The sequence below is a fragment of the Nomascus leucogenys genome, chromosome 11 (assembly GCF_006542625.1).
Source record: "Nomascus leucogenys isolate Asia chromosome 11, Asia_NLE_v1, whole genome shotgun sequence".
Taxonomy (NCBI): domain Eukaryota; kingdom Metazoa; phylum Chordata; class Mammalia; order Primates; family Hylobatidae; genus Nomascus; species Nomascus leucogenys.
The window spans coordinates 66,182,471-66,203,137 of record NC_044391.1 but is presented as its reverse complement, the minus strand read 5'-3'; the positions used below and the strand labels follow the sequence as shown (position 1 = coordinate 66,203,137).

Below are 20,667 nucleotides of genomic sequence, written 5' to 3'. Positions count from 1 at the left end.
TCGTGTTTTGACAAAGACTCAAAGGCAGGCAGAAGAGTAGGAAGGCTTCCGCTATGGCTGATTGGAGGCCGCTGATGTGGGAAGCTATAGGTAGCTAACTAGAAGCGGGTATCCTATGTGATGATTAGCAGGGCATATTTGGCTTTCTCTGGTTGGTCCGAAGGTATAAGCAGGGGCCAAAATTAGGGAAGCTGTCAGTTATTCATCAAGTCCTGGTCATGTTGGGCCAATTGTTACAGAAGTTATTCTTTAGTTCCCTGGATTGTAACTGGAGAGAGCACGCTGACTTTCTGTTAGTATAACCTACTGCAGGCTGGCTCCCTAGGCTGACTATTGTAGATAGCAGGGGCAGGGTGTGGATAGAGTTCTGCTTTTACATATGGTCTGGCCATTGTCCATTTACATATTGCCTCTCAGTAATGAAGGGGTGACAGGGAACACAACCTAAGTGGTTCTGGGAAAGGTGTCCTATAGAGAGAAGGCAGCAAGAGAAAGACGTTTCTAGTTTTGCCAGTTACATCCTCTCGGTCACTACTGGTCATATAATGAGTATTTTAAAAAGGAAATTAATGGAATATGCTACATTGGTAAGTGCTATTGCAGATATTTTAACACATTTCATTAAACTAGTAGGTGAAACCAAACATTATTCAAAAGTCTGGTAAAAAGTGGTAAAATTTGCTAGATTGATGAAAAGGATAGGATTTAGGCTGAGTTTAATAACTAGCTTTTCCGATCTGTAACCTTAATAAATACACTGAATATAATTTTTAAAAACCAAAGCAAATCTCTGAAGTGAAGGCTGTGAAAAATCTACACAAAAGCACACATTTATCTAAGTGATACACAACCGGCCACTAGTAAATAGCAGATATATATTTGTTCTCTTCCTTAAAAACATTAAGACAATATAGAATAGACCATACTATTGTTTGTAAAAATGAATTTATTTAAATGCTCATAATTATAAAATATTAAAATGCACAGAAATGAACATTAATTACAAACTTTACATCTTATGCCACAATGTATGAAAAGCATCATGAACAGTTCTACTTCAGTTAAGCTGCTCATACATTTTTACCCTCTCAAACATAATATGAACATAAAATGGTACAAGAAGTGTTTCAACAACAGAGTACATTCTGACCCCCATTGTGAATTAATGTTTTATGAAATTCAAGACACACATGCAATAAAAAAGGGAAGACTTCGGTGACAGTTTATAAAATGGCCTTGTTTAGTTTTAAAATAAAAATGATAGCTTTCCCTTTCTAATGATATATAGCTAAATTATCTGAGGGATGTTTAATGAAAAATCCCCTGAGTATTTGGTCTAATGTTTCAATATGCTAAAATTCACAGGCATTACAGAAGGATATATAAAGCTCAGTTTCTCTAGTGGTTAACACTGGACAGGCTGAGGGCTAGATTCTCCCTCTTCACAGGTCCACTGCAACACCCATCAGTTTCCCCAGGGCTGCTGCCTCTGAAGCCACTTACAGATGCAGCCACCATTGTCTGCAGACACAGCTCCATGCTTTTCTTCATCACTGCAAGTCAGCCCTGGACTCATTAACACTGTGGATGGCATGGGGAAATGACCCTGCATCTCCACCACAACTTTGCTCTTTTGGGCATCTTAACAGTGTCAGATATTACATTTGGTGCCTTTAAATATGTAGAGGGCTTTTTTTTTTTCCCTCCTGTCCTCAGCAGCACATTTAATCTATGAAGAGGATTTTCTCTGCTGGGGCTATGAAAACAAATGCACATTTCTTTTAAGTTCTATCATACATAGAGGAGATAAGGTAAAAACATTTCCTTTTCTATGCTGACATACATGGTGAGTAATTGCCAAATTTAAACACTAGGAGATAGTCACACACTTCAGAGAAGAGGTAATAGAGAGGAAGTGACACTCGCTTCCAGAAGCAGTATCTCAGGAGTGAAGAGAGGAAAAGTGGCACTCCCATCTTGGCTGCGAATGAGAGAGTTTCCTTCAGTGGGAAGAAATTCATTTCTCCATCCCAGTGCAGTCAGACCTCATGTGGCCTGTCTTGAACTCTGACTGCATCATTAACATGATCAAGAGAGACAGTGAAATGGGGTCCCCGATCCACTGGGACAATTCAAAAGCCTAGAATACTGCTTTGATGGATCCTACATAAATACGTGAAAATCACTCATGGCAGGCATTTGAAATCATGACCTAGAGTTAAGCTACTTTATTGTAAAAAGCCTCTAAAATCTGAGCTTTCCTTGGCTGCTGGGATTCTGATAGGCTGGCTCCTCTGGCATTTAACAGCATCCCAGTGAGGCCCATGCAGCATGAGCATGATGCAAATCACCTCCCTCTCATGCACCCAGCACTGATCTGTTACCAGTAGGGGTGAGAGGGCCTAGCTCCCTGTCTTTTCCAGAGCGCCCAGGAGGCCTGACACTTACAAGGCAATAAAGTGAAGTAGACTGCTAGGCTGAGCAAAAGTGAGAGGGCAAGACGTGCGTGGCAGGACAGGAGTGCAGCAGGAAGTAATCTCCAGATAATGGTAGGGTTTGTGACCAAACCCTTTTCCTTTATTACTCTTAACTGCCTGATTGCTCTAGAGGAGGCTAAAAAATCAAATCTAATCTAGAGTCTCTTTACTTGATTATGAATAAGCTGGGTATACTCCTGTCTCTAGTACAATCGGACAGTTACATCAAATTACTGGGCCCAGAGTAACAGGATGGAGGATGCAAGGAAGCCACATTCTTTATGGCAGAGACTTTGGTGTGTTGATCACTTTGGCATACAGAAATAAGCCAAGTCCTGCAGACTCCTTGACAAAAGGCACTCCCTACCCAATGACCACAATGAGGGCACTTGCTGTTTCCGCCCATGCACACAGTCGTGCCCCAGTGGCTGTGTAGTGAGCCATTCACAAAGGCAGCTGGTGATGTGTAATACTGCACCTTCTGTATCTAATGAATAAAAGTCAACTGGTAGAAAATTGAGGGGCTTATCTTTTCCAGACAATTATGTTGATAAAAATGTAATTTTAATCATGTGATATCACTGTTTTCCAAGAAACTGCACATCTTTAGAAAAGATAAATTAATTATCCAGATCAACATGAGTTAAAATGCTGTTTGAAGCTGTAACTTTCCCTACTTTTGTCATTTTATTCCCTTGAGATCTGCAAAGCAGTCAACATTGATTAGGCACGGAACATCCTAGGAGTGCTCCTGGAAGATAAAAAGTGTCACTGTGGATTAGGACAAATATGCTTCAAAACCTTGCTATCTTCATTCCAACCTACTAAGAGTATTTTTTTGAGATGGAAAGACATGCTCAAATGAAGACTGAAACTATTTCCTCTGGTTAACTGAGGTTTCCTTTCTGGAGGTATTGAAAATACACCTAAATATTGTGAATCCTTGAGTCTAGTTAGCTATTTTTAATCACATGAAAGCTATTAAATCTATAATGATGGTACTGTAAGGAAAAGATGACCCTGGAACAGATCTAGCAAAGTGAAGAAATAAAACATGGCTTAAAAATAAAGAGATCATTCGCCTGAGAATAGACAGAAATGAAAGTAATCAAACAGAAAAAGAGAATCCATTCTACTTTAGAAGGGGTGGTTTTTCAGCACACTGAGGGACTTTTTCTGTACAATTCCAATTTATCAGAAAAAGGTAACATTTAGGTTTTCCGGGTGATAAGTTTTATGCCCTTCATGATCTAAGTTTTACATTTTCCAGTTTCTGCATCGCTAGCTGAAACCGAAAAATAATACATGTGGAAATGGCAATAGTTAAGACTCATATTTGCCAAAGTGATTTAACTTACACATTCTCATTAGTGATTCCTAATATATTTTGACAGAGCTAAATTCCTTAAAGTGCTTCTCAGAACATAAAGCTCTTATTCTGATTTTGGTCGTAAATTGTTATCTACTGCTTCTATCATCCGCTCAGCTATCACCCCCATATTTTTCGTCATATCTTTGAGGTGATTCTCATGAAGCAGCTTTTGGGTTAGGTATTTTTCTCTCTGGATCTTGCTCTTCGTGCGTTTTGATACATCGGGAATTGCATATGAAATGAAAAATTTCACAGAGTAGATGACGTGCTGGGGAAGAGAAGAAGAAAAATGTCACTCACAAAGAAATGGAGAAGGACACCGAGTTCCTTTCATTCTTGCTTGTCATTATGGCAGTTTATCTGGACAAGGCAGTGGACATTTTACACACATATCCAACCGCTAATGCCATTGTGTCTAATCAACAGTGTGGCTCTGTCTAGCAGTTACTGTTACTTTATACATTTAAATAATACTATGTGATATGTAGAAAAGTATATATACACACATATAATGGTTATAAAGGATAAAGAAAAAATGAATACCTCAAAAAACCTGCATTAAACTTAAAAACTAGGCTGCTGACAATGCTGTTGTATTTTGTGTCTCTTTTTCTAATGGCCCTACACTTCTCCTAAAGTCAGTGCTATCATATCTGTACAAGTGTATGTGTATCATTCTCACTTATTTTTTAAAGTTTGACAAAATATGTATATATACCCCAAAAATATAGTCTTGCTTGACTTCACCTTTATGATACTGCATGCAGTCTTTTGAAATTGCTCTCTTTGTTCTGGATCAGGTTCTCACTCTGTCACGCAGGCTGGAGTGCAGTGGCATGATCATAGCTCACTGAAGCCTCCTACTCCTGGGCTCAAGTGATCCAGAAGCATGCCACCATGCCTGGCTACTTTTAAAATTTCTTTGTAGAAACGGTCTCGCTATGTTGCCCAGGCTGGTCCCAAACTCCTGTCCTCAAGCAACCCTCCCAACTTGGCCTTCCAAAGCGCTAGGATTATAGGTGTGAGCCACCACGCCAGGCCGCCTTTTGTTCAAAACTATTTCCTAAGATTCATCAATGTTATTCTATAAAACTAGTCCACTAATTTTCACTGCTGTTTAATATTCTTCTGTGTGACTACACTATAATTTATTTGTTCCCCTATGAACAGGCATTGAGGTTGTTTCCAGTTTTTGTTTTAGGAAAAATGCTGTTGTGAACATTATTGTGCTTGAATCCTAGAGCATCATCTGCAAGTTTTTCAAGAGTGTGGACCTAGGAGTGGGACTGCTGAGACTCTATGTCATATGAATGTTCCATTTTATAAGATGATACCAAAACATTTTCCAAAGCAGGTATACCAACTTACACTCCCACAGCAGCGATAGTTTCAGTTGCTCTACATCCTTGTCAGCACTTGGTGTCATCAAACTTTTTTTTTTTTTTTTTTGAGACAGAGTCTTGAATGCAGTGGTGCGATCTTGGCCCACTGCAACCTCCGTCTCCCGGGTTCAAGCGATTCTCCTGCCTCAGCCACCTGAGTAGCTAGATTACAGGTACCTGCCACCACACCCAGCTAATTTTGGGTTTTGCCATGTTGCCCAGGCTGGATCAGGCTTTTTTCTTTTTTTTTAAACCAACTTAGTGATTATGAAATGGACTTTCCCTTTGGTCTTACTCTGCATTTTCCTGATTACCAATGAGGTTAAACACCTTTTCATTTTTTAATTTATCAATCAAAAATCTCTGACCTAGCAAGGGGAGAGAGATAATATAAGCATAATTAAAAACAAATTATTCATGGTGTTAAAAAGTGATGAGTACTTTGAAGAGATTCTTCTGTAGATTAGTCTGGATATGCCTAAGTGAGCAAACACTTTAAGGAGGTGAGGGAACAAGCCCTGCAGATATCAGAAGGAAAGACATTCTAGGTAAAGGGAATAGCCAGCGCAGAGCTGGTTTCAGAGTGCATTCAAGAAAAGGCGAGGATGGTGCGGAGCAGGTGACGAGAAGAGAAGTGATGTCTGAGGGGCACTGGGGTGTGGCTGGATCCATGAGGCCTTGTGTGCCACTGTGAGGACTCTGGCTCTGCCTCTGAGGGAGGGAGGAAGAGCATGCCCAGCTAGCAGACTCTGGCCCTAATCCAGGCAAAAAATGATAGTGGCTCTGACCTGGTGGTAGCAGCACAATTGGTCTGAAGTGCTCATTGATATATTTTCAAAGGAAAAGCCAACCAGATTGGATATGGCATTAGGGTTCCAAGGACTCTGGCCTGAGCAGTGTTGAGACGGAGTTGCCATAATCAAGAGGGAAATACCGTGGATGGGAGAGATTTGGGGCTGGGTTGGGAGGAGAACATTTGGAGTGAATGGAGGAAAATATAGGCATGTGTGGCAGCAGATGTGAGACATCTGTTAGGGATCCAAGCAGAAAGGTCAGGTAGGCCGCTGGATTCATGGGTGGAGTTCAGGAGAGGGGTGCTCTGCAAACAGCCATTTTAAGGTCCTTGTAGTATACAAGATGGTATTTAGAGCCAAAAGACTCCAGGAGATCATCAAGAGACCAAGGAGAGAGAAAAGATGACAACCAAGGGATGAGTCCCAGGATCACTAAGAGAATAAGGGACTGGCATATAACCTGAGGTGGAATGGCCAGGGGCGCAGGAGGAAAGCGTACTTTCCTAGGAGCCCAGTGAAGAGGAGTTTCCAGGGGCAAGTGATGAGGAAAATCTGATGTCAGATTTTCAGCAAAAATTTGACTCAGATTTTTGCTGAGTCAACTGTTGCTAAGTCAGGTGAGGGGAGGGTGGGGGAAGTGATGGCTGCTGCAAACTTTGGCAAGAGCAGCTTCAGTGAAGTGGAGGGGGTGAAAGCAGGATAGAAAGATGGAGGAATCGAGGACAGCATGTACTGGCAACTCATTCAACGGTGCTGGCCACAAACAGGAAAAGAGACATGAAGCAGGACTGGTGAGGTAAGGATGGAGAGAATTTTGAGATGCGAGAGATATTAGTGTGTTTAGTGATAATGGAAATTATATAGTAAAGCGACAAAGGTTGATGCTATAAAAGAGTTCTTTCATCTGTTTCTGAGGTAGGGAATATTTATAGATATGTGGAATTTCTGTGTTATGCCACCCTTGCATTTCCAGGTTAAAGCCTGGTGGCGTGATGTTATCTTTTTAAAATCTATTGCTAGATTCAGATTTGTACATTTTCTAAAATTTTGTGTAAAGATACACAACATGATGTTGTAAGACACATGTATGTAGTGAGCCCTCAATATCATTGACAGGTTCTTGGAAACTGCAACTCCAGGTCCTTGGATAACGTCATTTCCTTCAATGTTGTTTCGTTACAGCATTGATTAGAAAAAACACTGGTTTTGTTAGATGTTGTTATCTTAAAGTCATGGTTTCCAAGAGCCTAATGAGGATGTTAAGTGAGGACTTACTCTATAGTGGAACAAATTAACATGTCCACCATCTCACTTTACACATCTTAGAAAGATCTTTGCATCTAGGTAATGAATAGGGTTAGCTTTATTTTCCTTTCTCTCTTCTTGTCTGATTTTAGGATTTAGGCTACTCTTAGCCTCGCCAAATGAATTGGAGAGTATTTCCTCTTTCTGATCTCTGAAGGCATTTGTATAGGATTGAAATGATCTGTTTTACAAAGCTTGGTATCACTCTCCAATAAAAACTACATGGTCTGGTGTTTTCATTGTAGAAAGATTTCAAACTTCTGCTGTAATTTAAGGTTTATAGCTACCTTCTTTAGCATTCTAGAGATAGACTACTCTCTTCTGGCTTCTGTTGTTACTGTTAAAAAGCCTACTCCCATTCTCGCTTTAGTTTTCTGTTAGTCATCAGTTTTTTTCCTCTGGTTACTTTCAAGGTCTTATTTTTGGTGTGCTGCGTTTTCCTTGCAATATGTGTGAGTGGATTTCTTTATTCTGCTTGATACATGTCATGCTTTCTGATCTGTGAATTCTTTCATCTCTTTTATCCATTTTCAGCTTCTTTCATTTAAGTATTTCTCATTCTTCCATATCACTTAACATCTTTTTCGTATTTTCTATTTTCTTATCTCCCTGTGATACATCAGGAGTAATTTTTTCACACCTATCTTCCAATTCACAAATTCTCTCTTCAGATTTGCCTAAACTTCTGTTTAATCCATGTTTTTTTTTTCATTTCACCAATGATTTTATTTTAATTTCTAGAAGTTCCATTTAGTTTTTTCAAAATTGCCTTATAATTTTTAGCTTCTTGCTTTTCAAATTCTACCCAAAATTCTTTAAATATTTTCACATACAGTTAATTTATATTCCTTATCTGACAGTTCAAACAAACCCTTGAGGTTACTGAGGGTCCAAATCAGTTGTTTCCTGCTGAATCTCACACATTTTTTTTTAAATCACCTCTTGTTATTGACCATCTTTGATTGTGTGCTCATATTTGATTAGCTTGATCTGAGAAAAACCTGGGGACACTTTTCTCCAGAGAAGATACACACTTCTTTCTACTGAGACAAATGCAGCCCTGTTTTAGGTCTCTGGCTTATCCAGGTATCTCAAGCTCAGTTTTTCCACCTCCCTTCTGACCCAAGGCGTGGTCTCCTTGAGCTCCGAGATGGAGGCACTGATGGGTACCAGCTTGCTCTCCGAGCCCTCCAGCACTACAGGGGTACTTATTGCTCACTGCCCTATTAAAGCCCATCACCTAGCCCGGGCTCAGTGGCTCATGCCTATAATCCCAGCACTTTGGGAGGCTGAGGAGGGCGGATCACTTGAGGTCAGGAGTTCGAGACCAGCCTGGCCAATATGGTGAAAACCCATCTCTACTAAAAATATAAAATTAGCCAGGTGTGGTAGCATGCACCTGTAGTCCCAGGTACTTGGGAGGCTGAGGCAGGAGAATCGGCTGAACCCGGAGCGCAGAGGTTGCAGTGAGCTAAGACCATGCCACCGCACTCCAGCCTGGGCAACAGAGTGAGACTCCGTCTCTAAAAACAAAACAAAAAAAAACAAAAAAACCCGTCACCTAGTTTTCCCTCTCTCTGTAGATTCTCTTCCCTTCCAGTGGGCTCAGAAATGCAAAGGAATTATCAAGCTGGCTCTAGAAGTTTTGCAGTGGGGATGGTCCACTGCATATGTAAGGACAACATATAGTCTACCACAATATCAAAAGCAGAAGGCCAATCACTTCATCAACTACATGTTTGAATAGAAACTTGTGACTCTTGCTGATCTATCAGATACTGTACTTCAGAAAGTCACCTACGATGAACCAAACATGAGTTACTTGTCTTCCCTGTTTAATGTTTGGTAGCTAAATTAAAAAAAAAAAAAAAAAAAAAAAACTAGTTAAGTACCAAAACTCCAGGTAGTCTACCCCACTTCTTCTCCTCTGCTGATTGGTTTTATTCAGAGCAAATGAAATCCACCTGCCTTAGCCCCTCTTGCTGCTAGGAAAACCACATGCTATAGTTCTGGTCAATGAGATGTAGGTGGAAGTCCACTGTAGGGGCTTCTGGCAAAGCATTCTTTCCTGACAAAAAGGACTGGATGTGGTTAGCATCGCCCTTCTTCCTGCTTTGCATGTAATTTTTTATCTGGAATTTCAGCAGCCATAAGCGGACACATATATGAGAGCAAACCCAAGAATTGGATATACTGCTTCCATCAGTGAACTGGTATTGACTGATTCAGGAGCAACCACGTACTTCTGTGAACTCTATTATGTGGGTTGTGGGGAGGTAAGCCACCATAGACTGCGTTTTGTGTTTCTTGCAACTTAATACAATCCTATCTACCATACCAATTAAGCGACCTCTGATACTTTGTAATTTGACAGTAGTTAACTCATTCTGCATAGGAAGCATAGTTGGCTAGATCAATTACAAATTTATAGTTGCCTTAGTCATTTTGCAGAGATGGTCAATTTCAAACTCTCCCAGCAATAACAGTTTCTCGCAGGCAGAGATCACATCATCGTACTCATCTTGCATAAGCCCTTTCATAGCCCAACATGCTGCCTAGTGCCCTAAATTTTTAAAAGTTAGTAATGAATGAAATTGAATCCCCTTTGCGCATAACATGCTTTTAAACTTTAAAAGCAGATAATGCTCTCGTTAATGAAGTTGTTTGAGTATTTTCAGGTCAAAACTGATTAACATTTCCTAAAATATTAGCAAGTGATAAGAAGAAGGTATCATACATGTTAAGTATGGAGTTGGCAACACTTAATGGAAGGTCTGCAAATACACATCCTTATAAACTGTTTGAAAGCATACTTTTCCTACCTCCATGACAATGATAAAAGCCAGCTTGGCTGCAATCACGTGCCAATAGTAGATGTTGTGTTTATACTCCTGGGGGTGTCCAGGTGGGTATCGGAAATCACGATACCTGAAAACAAAATGGAGACATATTGGGAGACAAATCTTTTTGACTGAATACTGTAAACAAAGGCCCCACTTAAAAAGAGGTCATGGCCGGGTGCAGTGGCTCATGCCTGTAATCCTATCACTTTGGGAGGCCGAGGCATGTGGATCACTTGAGGACAGGAGTGCGAGACCAGCCTGGCCAATATGGCAAAACCCAGTCTCTACTAAAAATACAAAAATTAGCCAGGCGTGGTAGCACGTGCTTGTAATCCCAGCTATTCGGGTGGCTGAGGCATGAGAATTGCTTGAACCCAAGAGGTGGAGGTTGCAGGGAGCTGATATGGTATCACTGCACTCCTGTCTGGGCAACAGAGCAGGACTCTGTCTCAAAAAATAATAAAAAAATAGAAGTCATATTTGATTCAATGCTCTCTTAAACTGGACATCACATACATTTTCTCTTAAAGCTCAATTTGGTAACAAAGCCCCAAAATAACTATAGTAGTACCTCATTTAATATTTAATCAGAGAATGATGGTAATAACACGGTCCATCTTTGTAGAAAAGAATCCATCTTTATAAAAGAACTAAAGTTTTAAATTTGTTCTCCCAACATTTATCCCTGTTTTCTCAAAACAATCCCTGTTTTGGGGATCATGTTTATAAATTTATATAATGGTATCATCAGGGTTCACTCAGCTATGGGACTCTCTCTCCTCATAGAGTACTATCTGCTTGTTATAATTTTTTACCTAATTCTTTGTTGTCAGATATCAAGTGTTAACTGCTGTTAGTGTATCTTCCTCAGGTAGGACATCTCTAATTTTATGCCTTTAAGCTATTAAACCTAGAAGAGTTTAATTTCTGATTAGAATTGTGGAAAGTAAGAATAAGCAGATTTGATATAGAATTATAAAGAGGCTCCACTAGGTGTAACACAAACATTTATTTTGGGCTTATTTCTGGTTTCCTGGTTGCATTATTGAGAATTTGAGTTAGTGATGGCTTTGAGGAGTTGGACTAAATAAACTTTAAAGCCTCCTGTTTTAGGTTAAACTCTATGGTCCAGGAAAAAAGGTCGATGACCGACAGTTCACAAACTTTATCAATTGGTAATTTACCTGGTACCTACTGCCCACTGTTGAACTCACCAGCCATTAAAATTGATGCAGAGAACTCTGGAATACTTTTAGATAATACTGTTCAGCTGAGTATTTACATCTGTTATCTTTGTATGTCCCTGTTATGTGAGGTGCTAGTTTGCCATCATTCAATATCTTCAGATTGTGCTTGAAGAATAGTCTTAACAACTGAATTATCTTGGTTCTTGGACCTTTTGAAGTTTCTCTATTTCTATGACTTTTCTTTGGAATCAATCTCTCTGTAATCGTTTGAAACTCTCAACTTAAAATCTTTATGGTTTGGTCTGAAAGTTTTACCCCTAGTCTTCATTAACTTTTTAATAAATATACATATATATACATTTTCTGAGTTTCGCTCAAGAGAAAGCTATGGGGAAAAACTGTCTCTAGCAGCTTGATTTAAATGACACCAAAGCACCTGGCTGATTCTGAAGTTATAAAGAAATAAAAATTAAATAATTAAAAAAATGACACCAAACGGAATTAAGTCACAAGAAAAACCCTTTTAAAGATGAAGTGCATAAACAAGTAAAGCAGAACTTGCCTGCATGTGGTATGGTTACCCAGGTCAGAGTATGGGTTTCCCTTGCTTTTGTTTTTGAAGTCTGCGACTTTGAAGATGGAGAGAGTGTTGTTGATGTACCCTTCCATGGTGTAAGAAGTGTGGTCCCCGTAGGGAGGGACGGAAAAGGACCAGTAGTACACTAGGCGGGGGATCATGTCCGATGTGAAAGCAATGATCATGGCCTATTTTGGGAGAAAAACAACGAAGCGAAAATGAAGTTATAGTTTTTTGTTTTTGAGACGGAGTCTTGCTCTTGTTGCCCAGGCTGGAGTGCAATGGCACGATCTCGGCTCACTGCAACCTCCGCCTCCTGGGTTCAAGCAATTCTCCCGCCTCAGCCTCCTGAGTAGCTGGGATTACAGGCACGCGCCACCACGCCTGGCTAATTTTTGTACTTTTAGTAGAGACGGCGTTTTGTCATGTTGGCCAGGCTGGTCTTGAACTCCTAGCCTCAGGTGATCTGCCCACCTCAGCCTCTCAAAGTGCTGGGATTACAGGCGTGAGCCACTGTACCTGGCCGAAGTTATAGTTTTTATAGGTCAGGTTAACAAGTACGCCAGAACTACTATTTTCATCATGTCGATTTTTTTTAAAGATTCAGAAATCTTAATTCTTTCTTAACTGCAAAATATATGCAGATAGTGAGATAGGATCTTGCTCTGTTGCCCAGGCTGGAGTGCACTGGCATGATCACAGCTCACGGTAACCTCGAACTCCCTGGTTCAAGTGATCCTCCTGAGTAGCTAGAATTACAGGTGCACTCCACCGTGCCTGGCTAATCTTTAAACATTTTTTGTAGAGATAGGGTCTTCTTACTATGTTGTCTGGCTTAGTCTGGAACTCCTGGCCTCAAGCAATCCTCTCAGCCTCTCCAAGTGCTGGGATTATAGGTATGAACCACTGACCTCAGCCTAGAAGACTTGCACATGTAATCAGAGTCAACATTATGAAAATAATTCAGTTTTATATAATTGATTTAGCACTTCTCATAAACACAGAATGTAAACTGCATGTTTTCCTTGATCTAAATTTAAATAATGACCTCTAAGTTCACTTTTTTCCTGTATAGTATTTTCCTGTATAGTATTATGACTTGTTTACACAAGTCAAACCATGACCTGATTTGTTTTAAACTCTCAGTACATGGTTATGTTTGTTGCTTCATTAGAGTGCGAGCATTTATTAATTTTAACAAAATTTGGGTAGGAGAATTATATTGGGGTTGTCCCATTCATAGTCAAACAATCATGTCTGTTTAGTTTGATCTAGTATCTAAGTAAGTCTCTAAACTTCAAAAAGATTAAGTGGATGAAGTTATGAAAATTATAAATTAAACAACAACATACAGAAAATTTAGTATGTTCCTAGATAAAAGGAGTAAATATGGGCCAATCATAAACCTGTGTGTCAGAGAGATAGATACCTATTAGGAGGTAAAGCTATTATGAATTACATGAATTTTCTCTAAAAGTCTTTAATTTGGGCTTTAAACTCTCTCCAGTGTGTAAAACTGGTTGGAAGGAAGGAGAAAGGATTTTTACTTTAAACCAAATTCTATGTGAATAAAACAGCTAAATGGTTGTCATTGAGGAAGCAGAAAAGCAGACATGTTTTTGGCTTAACATGATTTTTAATAGTATTCATGTGAACATATGGTTTAGACACAGTGAGACCACAAACCAAATCTCAGGCAAAGCAAGAAAAAACAATTAAGGGGCTTTTCTATTACAAAATTTCCCTCACTAGAACTAGCTTTGTCATTTCCTCTGATGTGAAAAATGTATATATATATATGAGTGTGTTTCTGCCTGTCAGTACTGGGGAGCCACTTTCCCTCAGATTTCAATAGATTAAATTTTGCTATTATCATTTAATTCAGCTATATCTTTTTATAGAATCACTGGCAGATGTGTGCATCAGGAAGCTACAAAAAATTCCAACAAGGAAGATAATTCTATTGTCTTCTGACAAGATACTTTTCTTCCTGAATTGAGCTGCTCTGAGAGACATGCTGCAAGAGTACAAATAAATGTAGTGTGCTTCATTTCCCATGCTGTTCTGCACAGTTTTCCATTTATATAAAAATAAATTAAAATTGGTCTTCAATAACAGATGCTCTGGCAAGATACAACAATGTCATTTCGGCTTATTTATTGAACCAGCAGCTTTAAAATGAATGATTTTATACCAAATTCCTGCTTGATGCCCACTCTCATCCTGGTGGTTATTCTCTTTTTGTAGACAGTAGGTTGTGAGATACACACTGGGTGTTTGAGGGAATAAGACACACATTTAATGCTTGCACAAGCACACATATAAACATAGATGCCTATGTATGTGGATGTATAACTGCCATCTTGGAAGTATAACAAATCCTAATATGGAAAAAGGGATTGCCCATAGTTTAATCAATGTCACAAATCTCATAAGCAGTTTTCCTAGGTTAAGTGATAAGGAAAAGCCATTCTTGGATAAGAACCAATAGCACCAATTAGCCGGCGTGAATGTCTGTACACATACACACACTGAGTCGCCTTGGAAACAGCCAATCCTCCATCTGTGCTCATGGAGTAGAGCCATGGCATGGATGCTGGGAAAAGGTACCTAATACAATCAACCCAGAATGCTTGAGGAAGAGGGGGAGTTTGAGTCAAATGAATTTTCTGGTTAGTTAAAGGTCAAATAAAAACCCTTTTAGTTTCAAACTTTGTTGCTGAAAATTTTCTTAAAGCACACAAGTCAAGTCCCCGTTCTTGCCCAGCTTACTGTACTAGAGCATATTGACAGACAGATTGACAGATTCATTGTTTTATGACTGAGGAACTTGAAAGGCCTCACTGCCATTCTTCTACACAGCAGTCTTCGTTTTGCAGCACAGTAGATGTTGAAGGTGTGGGGTACCTGGGTGAAAGGAAACTGACATACCCTAGTAGTTGGTTTTTGTGTGTGATTTGCAACTTTCTCCAAATAGTACAGATAGCATACAATTCAGATAAATGTAAGGTTCTGGGGTAGGGATGACAGCTAGGTTCCAGATAACTTGTTTTATTGTATAAAACTGTAACCATCGTCCAGACAGTAGCTGCTTTTGGAATTCCTGTGCCTCCAATTGGGGTACCTGTCAGAGTCCTCACAGAGTCACTGTTAATAACAATGATGAGTAATGAAGATGATAAAATAACAGCAGCTAACATTCAATAGAAATGAGGCTTCATGCATTAACTCAATGAATTCTCTAACATTGTGGTTGGTATGTACTGTTCTTATGATATGTGGTAGGGAATTAATAATTTTACAAATAGTAAAATGGGGCTCTGGAGTGGTAAGGCCTGGCTCAAGATCATGCAGCTCAGAGCTACAGTGCTGGGAACTGGAGCTTGGGTCTACCTGACTCTAGAGCCTACAGTGCTCAGTAACTTCCCTCATCCAGAGCCTAACCTACAGGCACTGCCAACTTCTGTTGTTTTGGCTGGGGACTCAGGGAAGATGTGGCTTAAGAGGACAAAACTGGGGAATCACTTTGTTAGGGAGGTTCACCTGGGAGTGCGACTGTCAGTGAAATATGGGAGGAAATGGCCCTAGTTTTGGGATACTTCTTGGGAAGGTGGTCCTCTAATGGGCTGGCATGAAAATTGCATTGCCTGAGAACTTCCTGTGTACCTGTACATAAAAATGACACTGTTCAGATGGTGCATAATCAAGGAATACAGGCTGTAAACAACTGAGTTCTGTCCCCTCACAGCTGGGATACATACAGGGCATGAGGCTGCTTCAGCCAATGATCACAGCATGGTGAGCAAAGACCTAAGGGTGGGGTGGGAAGGGTGATGAAACCCATTCACCTTCCTCCTTTAAGAACTGCTGCTCTGGAGTCAAGGAAGGTAATTAGGAGTGCACAAAGTGTTTATACTTCACCATCAGAGTTAATATTTTAGGTTGATGCTTTGGAATGTGTAGTAAAACACGGTAGAATGATCTTATTTTAGGGCCCTCAAACTCGAAATGAACAGATTTCTATCCACATTATAAAAAAGCATTTTCTGATACTCCTTTTATAGTTATATGAAGATCAAAAGTGTTAGTACTTCTTATCATTACCATATTTCATACTGAATAAAAACTTTAGCAAATGAGCAATAACAGTACCTGTGTAGGAGGTCTTGACAGTTAAAAATAATTATATACAAAATGAAAATACATTTAACAAGTGCTTATATATAGCAACTATATTGTTTATATGGATGAGACTTAGCATCTTCCTCTCATTTAAAAAAACACTAAACATTTGATTCCTTAGGTAGAAAATCTAACGCATCTTCAAGGTCTTTACCCTGTAAAGCTTAGGTCTACTCACATTGGTCACCACAGCCAGAATTGCTATTCCTTGCATGATGGGCTGCCATGCTCCAATGTCTTGGGCTTTCTCTGGTACCAGGCGTCTAAACTGGGTGGTCAGTTTCCATGCGTCCACTCTTATTTCCAATATATTGTTCACGAGAGCCAACAGAGGGGCCAGTGGAAAAGAGGCCACAAATAAGGTGACGAACCCAAACTGAATAACTGTCAATGGAATGGACACACATCATGGAGTGGTGGTGGATGGAAGGACAACATATTTTCCTTTACTCTTGAAAGGGAAAGGCAAACAAACTAAATCCCAGAGAGAAAACACATCTGTGGTAAATAATAATTTAGTGTTCAACAGTGAAAGGATTCAAACAAAACACAAAGATAAAATCTCTGGAAAGAAGATTAATTATAGCCTGTTTCCTTCACATGTATATACTTAATAGGAACAATATATTTAGACATCTTTAGTCAACCAGAATTATTCACTGGCAATAAACTTGAGACATCATAAGCATATTATTCATTCTCAGTGTTGAAATACAATGTTGGAAGATGATTTGTGGTTTAGGATTTTTTTTTTTAAGAAAAAAGAAATATTGTGGCATTATCTAACAAGTTAAAGAGAAAAAGAAATGGACCCATGGGAAGGCTATGCTTAGAGAACGTTGGAAGAAATATGCTGAGAACAAGCAAATGAGTGAGCTCCCCTGAGTCTGCAAATGCAACTGCAGTGCATTCAGAGAACCTGACAGTATTAGAAATCACAGAAATATATGTGACAAAAGTGTCTTAATAAGTTATAATATCCTTCCTTAAGAATCTTGAAGTTAGTTGCAGTCCTTGTGTTCATAATAAGTCAAAATTTGGTGGCTTAGAAGGTCTTTTCTCCTTGTTTGTAATTGACATGGCCTTATTTAAAAAGGCGGCAGCGGAGATTTTGGGGTAAGTGATACCATGGAGAGGAAGAAGAAAGAAAATATCCTCAAGCTTTAGACCCTGCCCTCCTAACTGGCAGACCTTCAGAGGAAACATATACAGATGTGTAACTAAGACTGTGGATGGGAGGAAAACATAGAGTCCCATTAGGCCTTGTGCTCAGACAAGGGGCAGAGACGACTCTGTCAGGAAGGTCGACCTTCCTGTGGAGGGTGTGGCAGGGCAAGCAGAGCTGGCATTTGCTTCTGGTCAGAGAGGCAAAGGACATGTTGCAGAAGAGCAGACAGGGCTAGAAGGATCCAGTAAGTCCCACAGGCCAGGCAGGAGCACTCATGCAGAGAAGTAAGCCAGGCAAGGACCAGAGTTGGTGATGCTATAGAGTCATGAGCAGCAGCAATAAGCAGTGATAAACATCCCTGTCTATGACTCACCCAACCCTAAATAACTCATCAGCCCCCAGGGCATGCAAGTAATAGCCATGTGTGGAGTCAGCCAGTCAACTGTGGTAAACTAGCAAGTGTGTGTGTCCTACGGAAAGGGACAGCTCATAGTTGCCATGTTGGAATGAGGGCTCCACATTGTCAGATCTCCTGATTGTTCAAGAGAAGCCAGAGATTAGGATTATGTTATCAGTAAACCTAGTTTAAAAATCCAAAAGAGAAAAGGTACCATTTATAATGACAACAAAAACATAGACTGTTTAGAAATAAATTAATGACAAAAGTAAGACTACTATGATAATTAAGAAAAAACAAAAATGATGAATGAATGAGTGGTAGGATGTGCCAAACTCTTGCTTGGGCAAACTTGAATTCTGGAACATATTAAATTTTTTTCCACAAAATAATTTAGAATAATAATGTAAATTCTGTTAATAATCCCAAATGGATTTAAGAAAAAAAGCTGACAGGTCAGCCAGGCATGGCAGCTAATCTCTGTAATCCCAGCACTTTGGGAGGCTGAGGTGGGAGGATTATTTGAGCCCAGGAGTTTGAGACCAGCCTAGGCAACATACCCTGTCTCTACAAAAAATACAAAAATTAGCTGGGCATGGTGGTACGAGCCTGTAGTCTCAGCTACCCAGGAGGCTGAGGTGGGAGGATTACTTTAGATGAGGCGGCAGAGGTTGCAGTGAGCTGGGATTGTGCCACTGCACTCCAGCCTGGCCAACAGGGCGAGACCCTGTCTTTCAAAGAAAGAAAAGAAAAAAAGCTGAAAAGTGATACTAAAGTTCTTCAAGAAATATAAACAGGTAAAATGATGAACAGGGATGTTTGCATAGACAGTATTGGGAACATTCTGAAGAAATAAAATGGGATAGCTCTGGGAGATATTAAAGTGTATTATAATGCTATGGTAATTGAAACAGTTTAGAACTAGTACATGAATAGATAGTATGAATTTGCAAATATTCATGGGTTTGTATATATTATAAAGTGATACTTTGAAGCAGTGGATGCAAGTATTGGCACAGCTAGCTAAGTCATTGGAAAAATTGGTATGGGGCCATCGCTTTTGACACCAAAATAAATTCCAGATGGATTAAAAATATTAAAAATGAAACACCAGAAAAAGCCCATATAATGTGTTCTGATATTCAAGTGAGAAAACCTTTATAAGCAACTTTTGAAACCAAGAATAACAACAACAAAAAGTCAACGCAAAACACCCACTGTGAAAAAAAAAAACCCTTGCCTGCAACTTTTTCATAATCCTATACTGCTCTCTAATGCTTTCTCTGCTTGCTTCTACATGTTACAGTTGAGTTTTCACAAGTGGTAGAGTAACTAGTCCCTAAGCCCCGCATCCTGCTGAGACCCTCAAACTGCACTGGACCTACTCTTGCTAACTTTGCCGGTGGCTGCATGTTCATAAGCTGATGTTCCTTTTCAGTCCTGATTTTTGTGATTTCTTGTGACATGGCCATAAGAAATGTATGGCCAAGATTTATGTGACATGGCCAAACAGTCCCCCTGCTGTGGAATATTTGTTTCCCCTTGATTTTTTACTTAATTTTAAAAAGTCAAAATATATACTGAAAAACAAAAAAAAACTAAAAAAGCCCTACCTAGCTATAGCACTGCTTCCACTTCCCACCCCAGGTCTAGCAATTAGGACTGTGTAGGTGCTGGCTCTTCCTTTCTTCCCCCTCTGTATTTTCCATCATGCCCCTTTTCCATCATGTCCAAATTCCTCTGAAGCAACGTTATCATCTGTCAAGCCTTCCCTGTGTTGACACAACTCTGCTAGATTTCTTCCCACTGTTCTGCTCTTCTTTTTCTTTGTGAGCCTCCCCTCTTCACTCTTCAAATGTCCCTTTCCCCCAGGGCCTCATCATCAATTCTCTGTCCATCTCTCTTGATATTCCTGCTAGGCATGCCTGATTCACCCTCATTGCCTCACCGATGGCTCCTCTGAGTTCCTGACTGTTGTGTCCAACTTTCTAATGGACATTGCCTTTCAGATGTTTTCATGCTAAAAATATCCAACGCTGAGCCATTTCCTAGAGAACAGCTCCTCTCCTTATGTTCTGCCCTGCATATACGGTCTCCTGGGTTATCTTAATTTTATTCCTCATCTGCTACGCAATTCACCCCTTTAACACTTACCAAATCCATCTCCCTCTCTCTACTCCTATGCCCACTATTTAGGCACCTGTCACTTGTTGTCTGGGTTACCTGCTGTAGCCTCCTAAATCATCTCCCTCCCACCACGAGTCTCATCCAAAATATTATCTTCCATTCTGCTGCGTGATTGATCTTATTCCACATAAATGTTATGCAGTTATCTTGTTTACAAATATTCCAGTGGATCCTAATTTCTTTAAGAATAAAGTTCAAGTCCCCTGGCTAAGCACACTAGACCCATCATGATATGGCCCCTGCCTACCTGATATTCCCACCTGTGAATCCCTTGTTCACTTGCCATTCTTTGACCAAGCTGTTGTACTTTTAAATATGTCCACCTCTCCACACAAAATGTCCATTCTCTTCACCATACTTTAGATAACTAACTTCCATTCACCCTTCAAAATCCAGTTCAAATATCACCTGCTCAAGGAAGTCTGATTAGCATTCTCCTTAACCATGCACCAAGCGCTGAGCTCCATGAGGGGAGGGACCAAGTGCCCTGGTACCTTCAGCAACTGAGAGTGTTTGGCACAGCAAGTGCTTAATAAATGTTTAATGGATGAATGAGTGAATGAATGAATGAACAAATGAAGAGAATGGAGGCCTGCAAATCCTCCCAATTACCTAGTTGCCCTTTTGGAAAGCTCATCCTGCAAAGGTCAGGAGACTTCATGGCAGGTGATGGGCTCGAACCAAGTAGAGATGAGAGCATGAAGGGAAGAAGGCCTGAGTCCTGGAGAGTGCAGCGGAGGCATCGGTGGGTTCAGCATAGGAGGAAGAAAAAGAAAGGGGTACAAGGAGCTGCTGA

The 20,667-nt window shown here is 40.0% G+C and overlaps 1 protein-coding gene across 1 annotated transcript in view; it reads right to left on the bottom strand.

Moving 5' to 3' along the window:
- Nucleotides 1-928: 928 nt before the first annotated feature.
- The window catches only part of ANO6 (anoctamin 6), a 214,361-nt gene continuing 194,622 nt past the window's right edge, over nt 929-20,667 (bottom strand). The window contains exons 17-20 of the mRNA XM_003252262.4: nt 16,298-16,503; nt 11,923-12,125; nt 10,153-10,258; nt 929-4,117 (exon numbers count right to left, since the gene is read on the bottom strand). Of these exons, the coding sequence (XP_003252310.2) occupies nt 3,911-4,117; nt 10,153-10,258; nt 11,923-12,125; nt 16,298-16,503 (722 nt within the window). The 3' untranslated portion in view covers nt 929-3,910. The remainder of the gene's footprint in view (nt 4,118-10,152; nt 10,259-11,922; nt 12,126-16,297; nt 16,504-20,667) is intronic.